At 48.6% G+C, this 18,552-nt stretch overlaps 6 protein-coding genes across 6 annotated transcripts, besides 3 other annotated features; 5 read left to right on the top strand and 1 right to left on the bottom strand.

The window, feature by feature from the left end:
* Positions 1 to 18,552: part of a sequence feature (sequence corresponds to BAC RPCI93-26A24) that runs on past both edges of the window.
* On the top strand, positions 257 to 1,147 carry Tb927.7.4710 (hypothetical protein, conserved; the record flags this gene model as incomplete). Its single annotated transcript, XM_841001.1, has 1 exon — positions 257 to 1,147. One exon carries the CDS (start codon positions 257 to 259, stop codon positions 1,145 to 1,147), a length of 891 nt encoding a protein of 296 aa, XP_846094.1.
* Tb927.7.4700 (hypothetical protein, conserved) lies at positions 1,708 to 3,804 on the top strand (the record flags this gene model as incomplete). The annotated part of the gene is made up of 1 exon (XM_841000.1): positions 1,708 to 3,804. The coding sequence occupies one exon, from the start codon at positions 1,708 to 1,710 to the stop codon at positions 3,802 to 3,804; it is 2,097 nt and encodes a 698-aa protein (XP_846093.1).
* Positions 4,898 to 4,918: a microsatellite.
* Tb927.7.4690 (hypothetical protein) lies at positions 5,660 to 6,619 on the top strand (the record flags this gene model as incomplete). Its single annotated transcript, XM_840999.1, has 1 exon — positions 5,660 to 6,619. One exon carries the CDS (start codon positions 5,660 to 5,662, stop codon positions 6,617 to 6,619), a length of 960 nt encoding a protein of 319 aa, XP_846092.1.
* On the bottom strand, positions 9,609 to 9,875 carry Tb927.7.4680 (hypothetical protein, conserved; the record flags this gene model as incomplete). The annotated part of the gene is made up of 1 exon (XM_840998.1): positions 9,609 to 9,875. One exon carries the CDS (start codon positions 9,873 to 9,875, stop codon positions 9,609 to 9,611), a length of 267 nt encoding a protein of 88 aa, XP_846091.1.
* Positions 11,549 to 11,569: a sequence feature (AT_rich).
* On the top strand, positions 15,408 to 16,382 carry Tb927.7.4670 (ribosomal RNA processing protein 4; the record flags this gene model as incomplete). Its single annotated transcript, XM_840997.1, has 1 exon — positions 15,408 to 16,382. One exon carries the CDS (start codon positions 15,408 to 15,410, stop codon positions 16,380 to 16,382), a length of 975 nt encoding a protein of 324 aa, XP_846090.1.
* Tb927.7.4660 (hypothetical protein, conserved) lies at positions 16,616 to 17,545 on the top strand (the record flags this gene model as incomplete). Its single annotated transcript, XM_840996.1, has 1 exon — positions 16,616 to 17,545. One exon carries the CDS (start codon positions 16,616 to 16,618, stop codon positions 17,543 to 17,545), a length of 930 nt encoding a protein of 309 aa, XP_846089.1.

Raw genomic sequence — 18,552 nt, 5'->3', positions numbered from 1 at the left:
CGGTGCCTATGCCGCGTGGCATCTGCGCCCCGTTCTCATATCGAACCTAATAAATCCTGCTTCGCGTCACGGCCGTGGACCAGGGCACCTGGAGTGCAGGAGTTTGCTCTGCGTGTAGATGCTGAGACCTCTGCGGAATGATCCCTACTTGGTTTATACACATGAAATCTGCCCACTTCTTTCCCCTCGTTTTATTCCTTGCTGTAGTTAAAGGAGTGGGTCCTCCGTACCATTTTCGACGGTGGAAGGAAGGCAAATGCGTCCGGTAGCACGTCTTCCTCTTTCGCGAGTTTTGTCAGGGTGTCGTGGATTTCATTCGCAGCACCGCACGCCTGTGTTACCGCAGGTGCCAGCGGCTGAGGTCCAACAGGCTGCAAGTGAGTCGAAGGTGCGCGTTGCTTATCTTCTTCATCGTCAACCCGTTGTAAAACCCACACCGCATCCCCTGGAAATGGAAATGGCGTTCCTTCTCCAACGAGAACACCAGCGGTACAGCAGACATGAGTCATCCGAGTCAGCAACTCACTTCATGGCGCAGCGTGGCCAGTCCATCGACGCACTAAACCGTACGGACCCGCGGCAAATCCAGTCGAATTTCTTCGGACTGGAGCTCTATCAAGACGCCATGCGGGTTGTGCTGCAGCGGTACAAACCGGAGCGCCGGGTGACCCCGCGTGATCTTTGGGACCCCGCCACGTATGGCAGCAGCAACGCCAATAGTAACGCAAGCTCGCCTCCGACACGTCATTCGTTGCACCGTAAACTCGACGACTATTTGCACCTTATTGTGCGCGACGAGGCCTCTGGAAAGTGGACCGTGCCCCAAACGGTGCTTCGTGAACGCGAAACGCTGCGCATGGCGGCCGAGAGAGCGATTGCAACGGACAACGGCGAGGGTTTGGATTGTTATGTATGGTCCAATGCACCGCAGGCAACGGTGCCAAACGCAAACGATGGGTGCTGGCTCTTTATTTACGTTGCTACGTATTTAAGTGGACGACCGAAATTTTCAGAGTTTAGGCCGAAGACTATCGACCACGCATGGGTCACGCGGCACGAGATGATGCAATATGAGGAAAATTTTCAGAGCCCGGAACTGGTGAGGGTTCTGCTTGACATATCGGCTGACAGCACATTTGAGAGTTGAGACACCATGCATATGCATACGCGGCCAACAGGGAGAGCGTGTGTGCGTGTGCGGAGCGGAGCAGTATGGGGGTCGTTATGTTATGTGGCACAGAGGGAATGAAAACGTGTGGTGTAAATTGTGCACACGGCGTGTTGTCACAAGTAGGCAAGCTACAACGTTGGATACTATGTTTTGTAAGGTGTACAGCCTGTTGTTTAAAAGGGAACTTGGATTCCCTCTGACGTCTTTTTTCTCACCACTCATTTTCCCTCCTTGTCGCCATTGGTGTGAGGGGGTTGGTCGCACATTGATAAGTGTTTTAATATACCGAACTGTACGATTTTGGCTGTCATCACCACTTGAACCATTGGGTAACGAAGGTTTTTTTTTTAAAAAAATGACTCTTGGTGTATTTGTATTTTTTCCTCTTTGAATACAGCGAACACAAAAAGAAAAAGTAACCAAGGCCACGCGTACCTGCTTATATATATATATACGTATAGTTTTAATTCGTCATTTCAACGGAAAAGAATTAATAAAAAAAAAGATAGAAAGGCAGCACACAGCTTTCTTCAACAATGAGCAAGGAGAAGCTACGCTTCGTCATAGGCGGTAAACCCGTTGTTTATGAGGGTCGCCCCGAAAACCGACCCAAAGACCTCATGGACATCCTCGTCAAGTTGGATGCTGATAATAACGTGGTGGTTCAGGCCTTTCGTGACAACATTGAGGGGGGCCAGAATACGCCCAGTGCAGACATATTACAGCGATATAGCGACGCCAAGCGGGCTTATATGGAAAAGAAACAGAAAAAGAAACAGAGCGAATCTGCCGCCGCTGAGAAGCCGGTGGAGGAAAAACCCGTGGATGAGAAACCGCAGACAATGACACTAACCTTTCAGGGGAAACAACTCAGCTATCAGGGGCTTCCCAGTGGTAAGCAACATGCTGTTATTGAGCTACTTGTCAAGCACGACGCGTCGCTGGAGGTAGCGGTGGAGACGTTTAAAAAAAACTTACCAAATTCATCTTTGAGTGGGGATGAGATATGGTCGATGTTGGTTGCGGCAAAGGAGGCGAAGGCAGCCCGCAAGGCAGCAAAGATGAAAGATGCCGGGGACGCTGGACGGCATGAGTCCCGTCAGACGGCCGAGCAGCAGCAACAGCCGTCTCGTCCGCGTGCAGCCGCTATGGAGGCAATTGAAGAGTATACCAGCATGACATTAGAGGAGCGGGATTCCATAAGTAACTTCATCAAGCAAGTGCTGGAGCAACCAGATCTGGATCTTAGCACGAGGCTGCGAAGCGAGCCCGGTACAGGCACAGGCGTATCAGTACCAAAACCCAATACAACAGGCGGGGTCGCTGGTACCGATGACGACGGGTTGCAGGCGGGGTCCCGCACGATGCGTGGAAAGGTTGCCGTCTACTGCCAGGAGGAGAACAACACAGCGAACAAGGTGCTACACATTGCTCCTGGCACAACCTTCGAAGAGTTCACCGGGATGGTGGAAAAGAAGTTTGGGAGGAAGATGGCGATGTCCTTTTATGAAGGTGAGGACATCATTGACATGGATGACGATGACGTGTTCTGCATGTTTGTGGAGATGAGCCAGGCTCAAGCCCAAGAAGGCAAGCGCATGAAACTCATTTGTGTTCCACCAGAAAAGCGTCCGGTGGTGGCAGATGATGCTATCACCGAGGTGAAGGCGGAAACGGTAACCGCTGACACCGCCGGGACCACCACCGGGTTCAAGGTGAAGCCGTTCTCTAATGGTCGCGTGGAGGTTCGAGAGCTCAAGACGTATACCGGCCACACTTCAGCCGTGTATTGCTGTGCTTTCGCCCCTAAAGGCGACCGCTTCTGCACAGCGAGCCGCGACCGCTCCGTGCGTGTGTGGAACACTTCTAGTGGAACCAGCAGTGTGATGAAGGGTGGCCATAATGGTTTTGTACTTTCGTGCGACTTCTCCCCGCGTGGGAATCGCGTGGTATCGTCATCAGACGACCGCACAATCAAAGTTTGGAACGTCGCGACATGCGGCAAGGTGTATACATTGAAGGGTCACGAAGACAAGGTTTACTGTGTGAAGTACAATTCCAATGGCGACTACATCGTGTCATGCTCATGCGATCACACCGTTCGGGTGTGGAACGGAAACACGGGGACAAAGGTGGGCACGTACCGCGGCCATACATTGGCTGTATTCTACTGCTGCTTCAGCAACACCGATTCAGGGAAGTACGTTGTGTCTGGTGGGGACGACAGGGTTATCAAGGTGTGGGAATGGGAAAGGGATGAGGAACAGGTTTCACTTGATGGCCACACCGATACGGTGTGGTCCTGCCAGTTCTCCCATGACGACACGCGTATTGTATCTGCGGCAATGAACCACGAGGTTAGGGTTTGGGACTGGTGCAACAACAGCTGCGTGTTATCGTGGAGGGGACACCAGGTTCCCATTCACCAGGCAATGTTCTCTACAAGCGACAAGTACATTTACACATGTGCTCGCGATTGGAGCGTCATGATTTGGGACGCTCAGACAGGGGAGCACTGCGAGACTTTAGTGGGACATCACAGCACTGTCTATCACATGGATATGTGCGGCAACAAACTTATTACTTCTTCGCTAGACGATCATCTTAAACTGTGGTCCGTGAATGAGGATTAATTGTGAAAGATATATTAAGGAAGGTGGAAGTAGGGGTGGGGCAGCAGCGGCAAATGCTGGCTGAAATGAGCAGGGGGGGGGCTTGAGATGGAAGAAAATATAGAGGTGCGTGTGTTTGAGTGCACGTGAAGGAGTGCTGGAGAGGGAGCAGAAGGGAACACGTAACTAAATTATAAAGGTGGTATTAAAGGGGATAGAAGAAGCGAGAGAATCTACTTGCTATCATATTACACCCTAATGGGGTTGTGAAAGGCAATCACAGCATCGCAAGGAATATTGCGTTTGAGCATTAACTGTTTTCGGCCACAGTGTGCTCACAACGATTTTCTTCCCTCTTCCCTCTCTTCCCTCCCCCCAACGTTAATAGGCACGAAAAGGCAGAAGCAAACAAAAGCTGAGATGACTTTAGTTTCTTTGCTGATCTTTCTCCATCCCCCCAAACGTATACTTCCCTCCTCTTAACTACCGCCTCCGTCTCGCCAGCGCATTTGAAACTGAGACGAAAGTTTGGAACGGACGTATGTGTTCCCTTTTGTTTTTGTGTTTTAAACTCACCGCTGCCTGCCATATGATATTACTATAATAATAATTATTACAATCATTATCACTGTAATGACTTCTTGAATCTTTTCGCTACGGTTCAAACAGATGAGTTTAGGGATTAAACAGGTGGGAAGGGGGAGAGGGTAAATGAATTTAACAGTGCTAATGCAACAAGCGACAACGGTTAGGGGCCTGGTGGCGTGCGTGGTAGTAGGCCGTGTTCGAGGAGCTGCAACGCCAACATCGCGGAATTTTTTTCGTGTGTGGTTGTAGTAAGTTTATGAAGTGAATGTAAGGGATTTGTTGTTGTTTGCAAATGCGGGTACGCCGAGAAATTGAAGCATCAGAAACAAAAAGAAGAGTCAGTAACAGATTTTTTTTTGTTTTTATGTCCCGCGCTTCCCGCCGAATTCCACCCACTTGTTTTATTTTTCGTCCGGTAACCGATTGAATTCAACTCCGTCCTCTTTCCTTCGTCTCTGATTCATTGCCTGGAGACGGTTCGCTGGCGTACGTTGGTGAACAAATTGGATGTGGCCGGGCTGAAGATTATATATATATATATATATATGCGCGTTTTGAATGTGATGGTGTGTGTGTGTGTGTGTTTTGGGAGGGAGAGGGAGGGAGGGATGGAAGAGGGGAAAGTGAAGAAATTATGTCACACAATGTTATTTATTGCCGGGGTGTGTATGTGTGTGCCCCCTTCTCCGTACCGCTAGGTTTCTCTTGTCTTTTTTTTTTTTTGCTTTGTCGCATTTGCTTAACCGTACACAAGTTTCTGTCCACTTACGATGGGGTATGCTTGCTTGCATATGCGTGGCATTGTATTCAACGATGCGTATGAACACTTCCCCTTTCATCCTGCTCTTTCTTATTGTTTTCTAGATGTCAGCACAAGTAATTATCGGGCACATCTGGTGGTAGCAGCGCAAGTTGTGTTAACGGGATTTGGTTGGCTGCAGAACAATGTCACGCACCGAGGAGGGAGGGGGAAAAAAAAGAGCCCAAGAGGTGATACAGATGCGGCGGCTCTTTTCCTTTCTTTTTTTCTTCCCCAATTTTCCCGACCACCAGCCGCAGATGCGCGCGAAATATTTAAATGTGTGGCATGTTGCTCGTGGCCACTAGAAACCTCCTCACACACACACACGCCCCATGAGGTTCACTTTTGTTCCCTCCTCTTGTTCTTTCCTCTTCTCTCCCTTTTCGTCGTACCACCCGTGCGTTCCCGTGGCGAATGGCTTGCTAATTTGGAAAGGAAGTCTCCGCTGCGACGGTGTTAATTGCGCATCGTGTGACCAACGAGGTAATGATCTTGATTTATTACGTATATCTTAGCTTCCTCTTGTTTGGGAGTGTGCTTGGGAGGACGGCACTCACCGAGAATGACGGTGACGAGGCCGTGTGTGAATTAATCAAACAATTGAATGGAGTGCCGTGGGATGCTGTTGATTCTATGAAGGTGCATGTGCGCCGAAACGCCACTGTGGCGTCACAAAGCGGGGCAATAGCGGAGATGGAAGTACGAAAGGCCTACGCCGCCGTGCTGCGGGCGGCTTCCTCACAGTCAGCTGAAGCTATTGAAGTTGTTTTGGCCGCGTTTAACAAAGTAAGAACTGCAATCGTTCTGTGTAACGAAGAAATCCAAAGGGTCCGAGGACTGTGGTCGCAGTTCAAGGATGCCGCAGTGCGTGTTGTGCAGTGCGCTGAGGTGGCGAACGGGTATCTCAAGCACTTAGTGGATGATGCGGAGGTTTCGTTTAGGCAGCACGTCACTGACAAATGTAACAAGAGGGAGAGAAAGAACGTCACAGCAGACTCGCTGAATGACGCCATGCAACGGGCGCTACCGTTTGTGAAAGACCCGACCATACGGGCGAACCTCACCGAGACTGAGAAATTATTACGGGAGTTGGAGGGTATTGTCGGCGCCGCGAGTGAGGCCCGCCAGGGAGCAGCGCAGCAGGTACCGATGGCAGTGGCGGCGGGAAATGAAGCGGCTAAGGTTGCCATTTCGGGGTTACAACCTCCACCTGGGCCAAAACCAGGACCAGAACCCGGCCCTACGCCACCACCGCCCCCGGTCCCACCGGAAAGGAATGAGAAACCCTTCTACATTATTCTCTTAAGTTCCATAGTGTTGATGGTCATTGTGTTGTTTGTTCTGGGGTCAATGGCGTTGAGGCAGTTTTGTAGGACAATATGCTACCACAAACGTATTGCATCGGGTTTCAGTGAGCGGGAGCTTCAAGCTTTCGCGGACTCTTGAACAGGACTCTTTTTCTTCCCTCTTCTTCCGCGCGACGTGCATGCCGTCACCCGAGTTTCTGTGCTTTTCCGGGTGGCTGGGCGGGAGGAGATTTTGGGGCATACATGCCCATGTTTAGTGCGTTTTGTTCCTCCCTTTCCCCTTTTGTCATTTCTTCTTCACTCTTCTTGTGTGTTTACCGTCTCTTTGCAGTCGTTGTTGCTCCCGTCAGGGGGTCTTAAAAGCTTTGACCAACACCGGAGGTGAGGTATATGTGTTTTTTGGCCCCATAATAAAGAGGCGCGGAAAAGAGGGAGGAGGGGTGTTTCTTTTTTTTTCCCCCTCATTCTTTAAAGGGGGGAAAGTTGGTATTGTTGTTAATTTTTGCGCCCTAGTCGAATGATAAGGTGATTCACCGTGTGCGAAACCATCCCTTGCACTTTGTTGTGTGGTTTATTGCCCTTTTTTTTGTCTTCACGTGGACTCGTCGCGTTTTCACCTTGCTGAAAGAGGTTCTCTGTGTTTTTAAATTCGTATTGCTTGCATCGGCTGAAGCCTGAACGTTCCCTGCGTTACCGAGTACTGTGGTCTTTTTTGTGGAAATGCGTTGGGATTATGGATGTGAAAGCGGCGGGCCTTCACGATTTTCACAATTTATTCCGTATTTCTTTCCGTCCCCTCCCCTTCCTCTTTGCCAATCACTTGTTGTTGTTTTGTTTTTGTGTCGCCGCTGACACCCATCCATGGCCGTTCACACTGTCATGGCCTCCCTGTCGCCCGTGCGCTGTACCATGAGCCCATCATCTTTATATCGAGAAGGCAAAAGCGTCAGTTAAGACATACACGCATCCGAAAAAGGAAGCAAGCGCGCAGTTTCATCTGCCCAGTTGGTTATACGCGGCAATTCACACCGTCTAGCTTATAATATTAATTAATTGGGCGTATCGGACACATTATCCAAACACATCAATTGAATAACCGCGTGCCATTTACAATTCAAAGGAGAAATGAAGGGACGAGGCGGAGCAGCAAAGCCCCAAGCCGGCGGCAGCAGGGGAGATGCGCAGGACGCGGGTCGCGCTCCGAAACCGCAAGCGGGAGGCGCCGGTGGAAGGCGGGACGAGAAGGAGGAATCGGGGAGGGTGGATGAGTTGAAGTCGGAGTTGGACCGCCGCACCAACCTCATATTTGCCACCGCCAAACTACCGAAGAACGTCCTTAAGGCCGTCAAGGAAGTCCGAAACGAAGCGACAAAGTGAGTCTCGTGCGAAAAATTAATGTTATCGACGGAGCGAGCGTTAACGAGCGAGCGGGGAACGGGAAGAGGGGGGATAAAAAGAAGGAAAGAAAACGGGATCGTCTGGGGAAAATAGGTGCGTGGGGGTAAAATGAATTAAAGTAAACCGAGCTACGAGGTGAGGGTCCGCGCATTAAGGGGGAAACATGTAATGGATAAAAATGTGAAACGAAAAAGGGGTTGACTTTTGAAACAGAAACGATGTGGTTAAAGTAGGAGGGTGTGGAGGATGATTAACAGTGGATTGAATATTCGGTCGCAGACGCACAAACCGTCGCCGAAAATCTTCGGACGCGCTGTCTTGTGTGTTCGTGCGAGGGTCCCTTTTATTTATTTATTTTTTAGCCACACGTTGACTATATTCCCGGGTTGTTCATCATTATCATTATTGTCAATATTACTATTATTTTCTTTTTGTGTGTCGGCAGGGGTGTGAAAGAAGAATTGCTAAATTCCACTTTGAATGCGGTCGGAAGTGGGGTGATGCGCGGACTGCGAGGCGCTAAGCCGGTGGTCTCTTCGCTGCCATCTGCGCGTTTCCTTCTGTTCTTTCAATTGTTTAGGCAGGTAGATTCAAATGTGGGCGACGGCGCGTTTGAGAAGTAAAACGCATCACCTAAACCACCGACGGATCACAAGAGCAGCCACAAACCGCCACCGGCGCGCGCCGGGGCGAGAGCTTGTGACCGACCGCTTTCAGTGCGGAAACAACGGAGGAGTTGAACCGCGCTTGGCGAATCTTGCTCACGGTCCGGGTTGTGCTTTCCTACCTTCTATTACACCGGTGCCTTGCGCCCAAGCCCTCCTCCCCCATATACAGTCCCCAAATTTCGCGCCTCTTTGGAAAGACAAACTCTCCATGCGAGTTGAAATGTTTTCTCAGTTGCCAGTTTCTAAAAGCGAGAAACTTATGTGTCCAGAGGGCCCGTGCTCGCGTGGCTGCTGGCTTCTTGAAATAAATTTTCAGTGAGTTAGGTTTCCCTTTCCCCTGGGTGGCCGCGTGGGCGGTTTATCTCTTCGTTCCTTCGTCCCGTATCGCCTTCCTCTTTGGGCGCCCCTTCTGTCCAAACGTCGGTTATGCCACCCGGAAAACAGTTTCCATCGCCTTTCCAGAGGTTACCTCCTTGCTCCCCTTTTATTTTACCAGTTAGAGCATATTCCCCAATACTTCCTAAATCCACGGGGCGGGGGTGTTGCCTCTAAATCCCGCGTGTGTGTCGGGAACAGGTGCCGGGTTCGTGGCGGACCTCCTAAACGTCAGCCTTGGAGACCCACGCTGCCGCGATGCTTCCGCGCCGCCCCCTTCCCTTCCCCTCTCCAGTTCTCCTCCAGCCGAGCCGCTGCTGCTGGGTTGCTGTCTTGGAGCCTCCCCGCATTCGAATCCCCGCCGAATACTACACTGGCTTGCGCACCGCCTTTACATAGTGAACTCTAAAACCAAGAAAAAAAAAAGGACTGAATAAGTAAAAAGGTACGCGGTGAGATGGTTGGCCAATGGGTTAGTACGGGGGTGCACGGTTGACCGCAGAGTTGTGACTGCGGGTGCTTTGTGCGTATGGCCGACGAGGTGACGGCACCTGAGCCACGTACGCGTACGCGGCCTCTTCCCTTACGTGGGGAACATAACGCTTTCCGTGAGCGGTGGAAGGCGCACGTCTGACACTGCAGGGAAAACACACTTTACTGCTATCTCCAGGTGTGTTGGGTGGGTCCTCAACGATTCGTCACTCGTGCCATTTTGGTGGGATCCGTGCGGTTAACACAATTGCAAACCGTGTGTACGTTGCAGCGGCGCTCACCCGTTCTCACCCACTTTCCACCTTTCTTTTGCTTCACGGGGAAACTGACATCGAGATTGTGGACCATTTTCAGGTCACCGCGTCGGCGTTTAAGTTTTCCCTTTTTTGTTAGCTTACGGGAGCGCTCTGCCATAGGGACTTTCCGCTTTTGCTTTGGAAGCCGCTTCTTTTGCTTTCCCATCTTGCACCTACAAACAGCAATTGCGCAAGACGTGGAACACAATAAAGTTGATGAGAGAGAAGTGGGGTATAGAGTAGCGTTAGCTTCGTTCTTGTATGCAATGCCATTGCCAGGAGATATTGAAAGGTATCATTCCGGGAGTGGCACCCTCCCAACGTCTTAGAAGAAATCTAGTAAATAAGCATAAATAAATAAACTGGCGCATTGAGTCTGCACCTCGAACAAATCCGAAGGCTGAGTAAAATAGGGATGCAAACGGGTCTTGGTTCGTTGATGGACTCCATCACGGACATAAATATGCCCCCCCCCCTATATCCTTCACGTTGTGCCTTTCGAGCTTTGTGGCCCCGGTAACCGCCAATGGCAAAACAAAATTCGAGTAAGCTTGGGTATTTTCTTCGTGAGCAAAGGCTTCGAGAGAAGTAACAAAAAAAAAACAACAACAGCATTCATCATAAAACGAATACCGCTCACCAAGTGACCACTGCAACAAATAACTTGTGGTAACAAAGGAAACAAATTCGGACAAATTGTAATGTTCATGCGACTGCCCTTCTTTACTCAAAGCTCGACTGGCGGCTTAAGGTCAGTTGCTCGCGGCACCGAAAAGAAAAGATATCACCAGCATTTTTTTGTGCTTTCGTGTTACTTTAGTGTTCGTTACTAGACTTATTCTACAGCTGTAAGAAGGCTGAGTATGTGAACGTTTGTTAACGGTAAGCTGCGCCGGCTCTCAAATGCACGGAAATCAATTACACAGCGAGAGGGGATTCAGAATTTAGTCGTCATGCCCTGATGCTGGTCGTAACAACGGCTTACAGCAACGTGCTCGTTTACATTGAGCAGCAAATACCAATATGCATTACCTACGCCAAGACGAGTATTAAACCACTTGGCGCCGGCGGCCCACCAAGTTAAAGGGGTGACGACAGTTGCTGGCATTTTTTAAAATATAAGCACATATCAGGCATAACCACGCCTTTGTCTACGCTGTTGTCTGCCCCTCAACATATTTTTCGAAGAGGTGCAGGATCGGCACCAAAACGGAAACGACAACAGCAGCCGTTGTTAGATCAAGTGTGTTAGAGTGCAACATCGCACGACACCCTCACAAAAACCGATTTGGACAAGCTGAAAACAAATACAAACAGACGGCCGATAATTAGTTATGTAAGGTTAAGAACAGTAGCGGTACCTTTCAAGCAAAGACAATGCCTCTGTTATCAAAGCATTGAGTAGTAACGTTTAACGGCATGTGGAATCGCAAAACCATCGTCCATCACCGACAAACGTCGGTTCCGCAACGTGTTGGTGTTGCCGTCACCCATTTTCTACTTGAATCGGTGTGCACAACGGGTATCGCGTTAAAAATTCAGTGAGCTGATCGTACACGAACAACTCCTAACTGCCACCATCTTCACAAACAGTGTTGGCAGTTGCCAAATCAAATCAAGTACACACAAGTAGTGGGCACCCCAGCGGTTTTTTTATTAGAAAAAAAACGCTACCACAATCTGCACAATACTTCTCACTGATTATGCAAACTAGTTTGGAGCACGAGACTACATCTTAAGTATTTTCTTCTCGCGCAGTTGAAGTGCCTCGGTGTCAACATGAAATAAAACTCAACTACCCTACTGCCGCATCTGCACATCTCCTCTGATTGTGACGTGATTTTAAATAAATAAATAAATGATCATCAACTTCTGTGGAGGTGTGTTCCAATTATTTCTTGGAGAAGTCACTTGGCGGCGGTCCGAAAATTTTGCAAGATGAATAACAGAATGCCCCTATCACAGTCACATGATAAGGTCAGAACAACTGCTCTTGTAAGGATAACGGGTAGACTGTTGTGTATACAGTGGGTGGATGTCAAGTAACGGCGACGAGTAACCGCTTCACGACGAGAACTGATGTGTTACTGCTTGCTATACTGCCCAACGCCATGCCACTCTGTTTTCACACGTCAATCGAAAACAGCAGTGTGCGTATATCAAAGCTGTAGTAATGCTTAACATCTCCGTCAAAACGACTTGTATAACCCACACAAAATTTCTGTCCCCAGCTCCCCAATTAACAAAAGGTAACAGATTTTACCTTTCATAAACTTTAAAGAAAAAATCACCAATAATATAGGGAGCGTCGCATAAGTCCCCTTTAGCTCAGCTGAAGGCATAGTAATTTCGGACGGTACGACGTGTCTTGTGTCCCTCAACAAATCTGTAAGAGGCAACAGTTACTAACTTCAATGGAATTGTTTCATCGAACACACCAATTGTGTTGCTGAAATTCACGCAAACATGGTTTCCCACGAAAAACACGTACGTACCCCTAGCGCTTCACCTTTGATGACGTTGTGCTAGTTTAGTTTCGCAGTGAATTGTTGGCGAACCTTATTGCATTGTCAGTGTGATAAACGGCACAAGATAACATGACACGTTTCCACATCGCTATCGTACAACATATTCAGCAGAGAATTTTAAAGTTTTGAAACGACAGCTGCTACTTCACCACGGACACTCTACAGATTGCTAACTTGCAGGCACATCCGTAGACCCAGTGGCGCGCCGTTGGTTATAAAAATTGGTGGTTCCACCCGGCACTTTCTGTTCTGTCTTCTCACATCAACCGAAAGGTTCAAACCCATTGGATTGTCATGCACATGAGCGTGTGTGCACAAATTAAATTAAACTTAGCAGAGCAAGCACATGACCCCGCGTTTTACACCCAGGATTTAAATGCTATTTGGCGCGTCCTTTGCAACGGCTCCTTTGTCTTAGCGTCACTGCGCTCTCCAAACAAAACGGTCGAAATTCCCTCCCAAGTCCTCTTCCCAACATCCTTACCATTACAGATAGTTCAAAGGTAGGAAAGTGTTCCAAAGCATCCTATTCTCTGAAAGACTTTGTAGTTTCCCCCCTTAAACTTTCCCCCCAACGAAATAACAGCGGTGCAAAGACGGAGCACAGCCGTTAAACCTTCCCGCATAAATAAAAAGGTAGAAGCTGAGTACTACCCGGGCCACTGAGCGTTCACTCGTGGTACGATTTTGTGTCCCGGTTGGGTTTCTTGTTGGCAGAAGCAGTTCTCATTTTCGACTGCGACGTACTTCCGCTAACCATTTGAAAATTGAGAAGGGATGCACACACACGAGTGACCTTCGTCTCAGTTTTTGGGAGGCACCGCATTTAAAGGGGGAACGAAAAGCGTTTCCCGCTGTGGGTACTTGTCAAAGAGGCTGAACAACCCTGCCGCGCATATCCTTTTGATGTGCCACTTAAATGTATAAATAAACAACCATTTGTCCCCCTACAAGAACCACGCTGTACAAACGGAAGTGGCTGGTTTTCGAGTTGCACAACATCTCAACTCCGTGCGAGCCGCGACGGCTAGCGCCACCTTTTCCCCCACACGTTGCCACCGTAACATGAGGGAATGGCCAGGAGACAGCGGTCCGTCAAGTGCGTCAGGTACATGCCGGGTGGCACGGCTGTCGTCTGCATGTAAAACAAAGCCCACACCGTTGCGTAGTTCATTTCGCTAAAATGACACAGTGTAGCGAGACCAAAAATTCAGAAACTCTACTATACACAGTTCACGAAACGATATTCAGCGAAAGGTAAAAAGCCGCTGTCGTTCAACCCTCTTTTTTTCTCTTCCGCATTTTTCGCCTGAAGTTGCGTGGACGCCTATAAGGGAACAGGCTACGCACTCCTCCCAAAAATAGACACCCCGTACCTATAGACGTTTATGAAAAAAAGAACCCGGCCCCCTGACCGGTGGAACACAAAACACCCTGCTCATGTTCCCCGACTCTCCAGTCAAATTACACACCCATCCTAGGAGGAAGTGGGGTACATATGTTATGACCCGAAGAAGCCACCCCCTGCAAAATTCTCGGAATATAACCCAACAACAACTCGTTCAGCCGGGTGCCTCTCCGCAAAGGCGAAGCTTTGCTCGACGAGCGCCGGCGCGATTCGGTTTTCTTTTTATTTAGGCAAGGGCCCGCTGAGGGATCACTCTTTTAAACCACCGTTGTGACCCCAATACCGATGTCAACCCGGTTTCTGCGGCAGCCCCTTTGCGCTTAGATTCCAAAACGCGCGTCCGGGGTGGCGGCTGTTGTCTATTTTTGAGGCCCCAGAAGGCTAATGGACGGGGGGCCGGAAATAACATGTCCAATGGTGGTTCCCGGTGCCTCGAAGTGACCAAAAGCGCCGCCCTTTGCTGGTAGGGGTGGACTTAAGCCCCCACTACTCGTTCAGGTTTTGCAGAAAGCGGCCTAAAAACCGGCTTAGCCCCGGGACCTGCGCATGGCGGTGTGTCCGAGTGCCGTCAGCTCCCACTAGTGTGGCGTGGTGCTGGCAGTACAGCCCTCGTTTTGGGGACGGTAGTATTGGCCACTGGGTGGTCTCCCCTTTTCACACATCTGTCTTATGGAGGCTCACTTTTGCTATGCGCTGCGGCTCGTCGTTGCCCTTCTCCTTTTCCCTCCTTCCCTTTCATTTTTGTTCAATCTTATTTTTTATCCGGGGATGCGCGTGGGCGTGTGTGGCGAAAGAGAACGACGTCGAAGTGACGTCGTTCCCTTTTTTGGTGATCGGTTCGTGGGATCACCCCCTCCCTATTCATGCCCGATGCATTAGTGCTTTTGGCCACTTTCTTTCCTCGTCGTTTGCCGCCAGCGGTTCCCGTCAACGCAGCTTGGTGCAGATAACCGCACTCGTAATGTATTGGGGCCTTTCAATCACCTTTCTCAGTTTGAAAAGATCGTTTCGATTGGTGCGGTCCCACACCCATTTCTTTTTGTTTTAGCGCTTCTTAGGTGGTGGATCTTGAACTGTTCAGTATAATGAGGTACGTGTGCATCCGCTAGTTCGTGGGGAAGGAAGGGGTGGGGTGTTATGCACCACCGACGTTAAAGGGTTCTGTGCGATCTCGACAAAGATGGCTGCCCTTGTAATATTTACTCATTGTCCGTTGCTGCAGGAGCTGGAAAGGAGGGGGAAATAGATATTGTAAATCACGACTGAAATAGCATACGCTGCATTTTTTAAGCGTTCCCTTGACGGTGTGACACGTTGTCAAGTAGGATCATGCGGGTAAAAAGTCTCTCTCTCCGTCTACACCCCCAATGTACCCCTTTGCCGTCTGTACAGCTTCTTTTGCAGAAGTATTTCTTGTCATTGTCCACTGGAGGTTGGGGTCTGACTGCGGCAACTGGGTTGCGTTCACAGGGGAGATGCTTGAAGTTGTCGGTTTAGCTCATTTTTCTTTAAGAAGTAACGCGACTTAATTTGTCCGTTCCTGCCGTTCTTTCCCTTGTTATTAACATTAGCAAATACTGTATTCTCTGACTTTGCTTTCGACTTTGGGTCACTACTCTTCTCTCTGCTTCGTATCCAGCCACGTAATTGTATTTTCCTGCATCCCTTTACAGCCCCTAGACCTCTAACTTGCCTGTGGTTCGTATTTTTTCCTTTTTGTCACGCAAATCTGTTGTTCGGCTAATTCGTTGTTGTGAAAATCATGCATCATTGTCGAACCCCTCTGTTTTACTATCGTTTTCTCTACTGTTTGTTTACTCTCTTCGTAGTGATGAGTGTCCCGACGTGCATAACAGGTGACACCATTTGTGGGTCTGCGGGCCCCTCAAAACTCGATTACGTTGAAGATCATGTTTTCCTCCGAGGATACAACACTTACGAAGGCAACAACCCGAACGGTGCAGCTGCAGCACAAGAGGGTGGTGGAGAAATTATTGCCTCAATCAATGGGATGGTTGAAGTAACAGACAGAGTTGTCTCAGTTAAAGGTATGTCTTCCCGGTACGTCGCAGAGGTTGGTGATATTGTGGTCGGGCGCGTTAAGGAAGTATGTGGTAACCGATGGCGTGTTGATGTTGGGGCCTTTCAGGATGCAGTGATGCCTTTGGCTAATGTCACTGAACCCGGTGGCATCCTGAGGAGGAGGGGCCGAAGTGATGAACTTACTATGAGGAACATATTTGACGAAGGGGAGTTGGTCGTTGCCGAGGTGCAGCGCGTTTCTCAAGATGGCCTGATATCCTTACACACCCGATCAGGAGAGAAGTATGGGAAGCTATCCGACTTTGGTTTACTGGTACTAATTTCACCAGCTCTTGTTAAACGTGTCAAGCACCACTTTATGTGTTTGGAGTTCATACACGTAAATCTGGTTCTTGGCACAAATGGTGCTATATGGGTCAGTCCAGCAACAGCAACTACCGCTACCGAGTCGGCCAAATCTGCATACGATAGGTTTGACGCAGACATTAGGCGCGCTGTTACACGTGTTGCAAACTGCATCCGGGTAATGGGGAATGCTCGTTTCCCGGTGTTTGATAAGTCTATCGAAGCAGCGGTCAAGGCGTCTATTGATTTTGTTCTAGGCCCATTCGAAATTTTATATCCCGGAAATCAGAATTTGATAACGACCACGGTGCTGGACACTATAAACACCCGTAAGCGTACAATTTATTGAATAATACACTTATGCTGCCAGCGAGTTGTGCTACGTAATGATATTTGTGAAGTGACAATGCGACGTACAGAGTCACTATAAGATTCCATTTGTGCATGTGCATGATGTCGTTGTCAGTGTCATATTGGTTTCGCTACCCCTCTTTCCTTTAATTCCTCCTAACTATGGTGAAGATACGAAGGTTTGATGTGGTTAACATCTGCATACACAAACAACTGTACGACTAATAGGTAATGCGAACACGATTTAGAAACAAGCGTCGCACGTGGCCACTAATTGCAATTGTCTTCATTGTTTTAATGTTTTCGTTGCTACGTGCCAAACTGTTGTTGCAAGCGGACACGCCGGGTGGTGCAGCAGAAAGGGAAGCTAACCCTAAATACCTTTCTACGGACACACTCATTATTGTTCCTGGACACGGAGTGCTGAATGCACCAAATGCATCTGAATGGAAGAACGAAAGCGAATGGTGCCTAGAACCCCATCAACTGCGAGCAGGCGTTGTTCTACCTTTATGTTTCGCCTCCCATATACGACGCGGATTGGAAATTCTTAGAGATCAAATAAACACTTCTATTCTAATTTTTTCAGGTGGTCAAACGTGTGGTATTGCGGGACCGAGGAGTGAAGCTTTGGGTTACTATATTGTTGCAAAAGAGTCAAAGCTCTTTGGCATATTTGAACCTGAGTATGTGGCAAAGGATATTATGAATGGGAGAATTTTTACCGAAGAGTTTGCGAGAGACTCATACGAAAACCTTTTATTTAGTATTGCGCGGTTCTATGAAGTAACAGGCCATTTTCCGGGATCGGTTGTTGTTGTTGGGTGGAAGCACAAGGCAGAGCGGTTCACAATGTACCACAGAGAAGCAATACGCTTTCCAGCTGACAAATTCACTTATGTCGGACTTGATTTCGCTGATGCTGAACCTTTTGTGGAAGATCTTCAGCCTTATCAGGTGGCAAAGCCTTATACCGATGAGAATGCTTTGTCTTCTGTATCTAAAGATATGTACCTCTGTGATGCAGGAAGAAGAACAAGGTCTAAGCGCAATCCGTATTTTCGAGTGCCACCGTATTTAGTAAGCTGCCCCCCTCTTCGCCAGCTTTTACAACACTGCGGGCCAGAACTTATTGACACTCGGCGTGTTCCATGGAAGTAAACATTCCTTGTTTGGTGTGTTGGAATGGATTTCATTCGTGACGTATCCACGCCCTCGGACTTTGGGGGTTGATACTTTTTAATTTATTTTTCCAAGGCAACGTGTGCGAATATACGAGTTGGCGACAAAGATTTAACTAATTATATCGAGCTAGAGTTTGTTACGTCCCGTTTCATCTCCACTGTTCGTAAGCGTTTCTCTTCCCAGTTACTTTCTGGCGTTGGTACGGCGCCGCTGATGAGCACAGGAGGTGTCGGAGCAGTAGGTACGGGTACTTTGAAATGGGTATCAGTGTACACGGCACAAAGGTGGCTCACCTACTACGCCGCCATGAGCACACGCAGTAAGAGGTGGCGAGGATCCTTCTATGACAAAGGGGAAATAATGTCAGGTGTTGCGGGCTAAAGGGTGGCGTAATTTGCACAACAAGTGTACATGTCGAAAAATTAAACCTCCCCCTTACCCAAAAGAAACGAGGGAGTGTACCATATCGTGTATTTCTTATGATGTGCCTGGGCCGCAGCCGCGTTGCTCATGGGACAATAAGTACCCCTGGTTCTGCTTGATTTTCTTTCCTTGTTTTCATGTAGATACACATTAGAATCCTTGGTAAGCATAATTTCAAAATATCTGTGCGAAAAGTTATACCCTTTTCCATAGGACACACACGAAACCGATTTTGTTGGATAAAATACCTACGCGAATGAAGACAAATGATGTTTCCCTTATTTACATGAAGCCAGTACAGGGCGCTCACTCTTTGTCGAACAGAGATGAGAATATGTGAAGCAATACAGAGGAAAGCGTCTTCCATCCACGTGTGTAGGGCTCAATGCTGATAAATTCCGCAAACTAGCGTAGACTTAAACTGGCTTGTTACCTCCATGTTTTGGGTTGTAGGAGTGTTGTTTTGGGACAAATTTTCTGCTACTGAATACCACAACAAGTGTTGCGGAAGGTAGTGAAGGAGGTAGTTTACTTTGCATATGCAGTTGTGAATGTTGCAT

The sequence above is a fragment of the Trypanosoma brucei genome, chromosome 7, assembly GCF_000002445.2.
Source record: "Trypanosoma brucei brucei TREU927 chromosome 7, complete sequence".
Taxonomy (NCBI): domain Eukaryota; phylum Euglenozoa; class Kinetoplastea; order Trypanosomatida; family Trypanosomatidae; genus Trypanosoma; species Trypanosoma brucei.
Note: the sequence above shows the minus strand (reverse complement) of the source record. Positions and strands in the feature narration are given on the sequence as shown.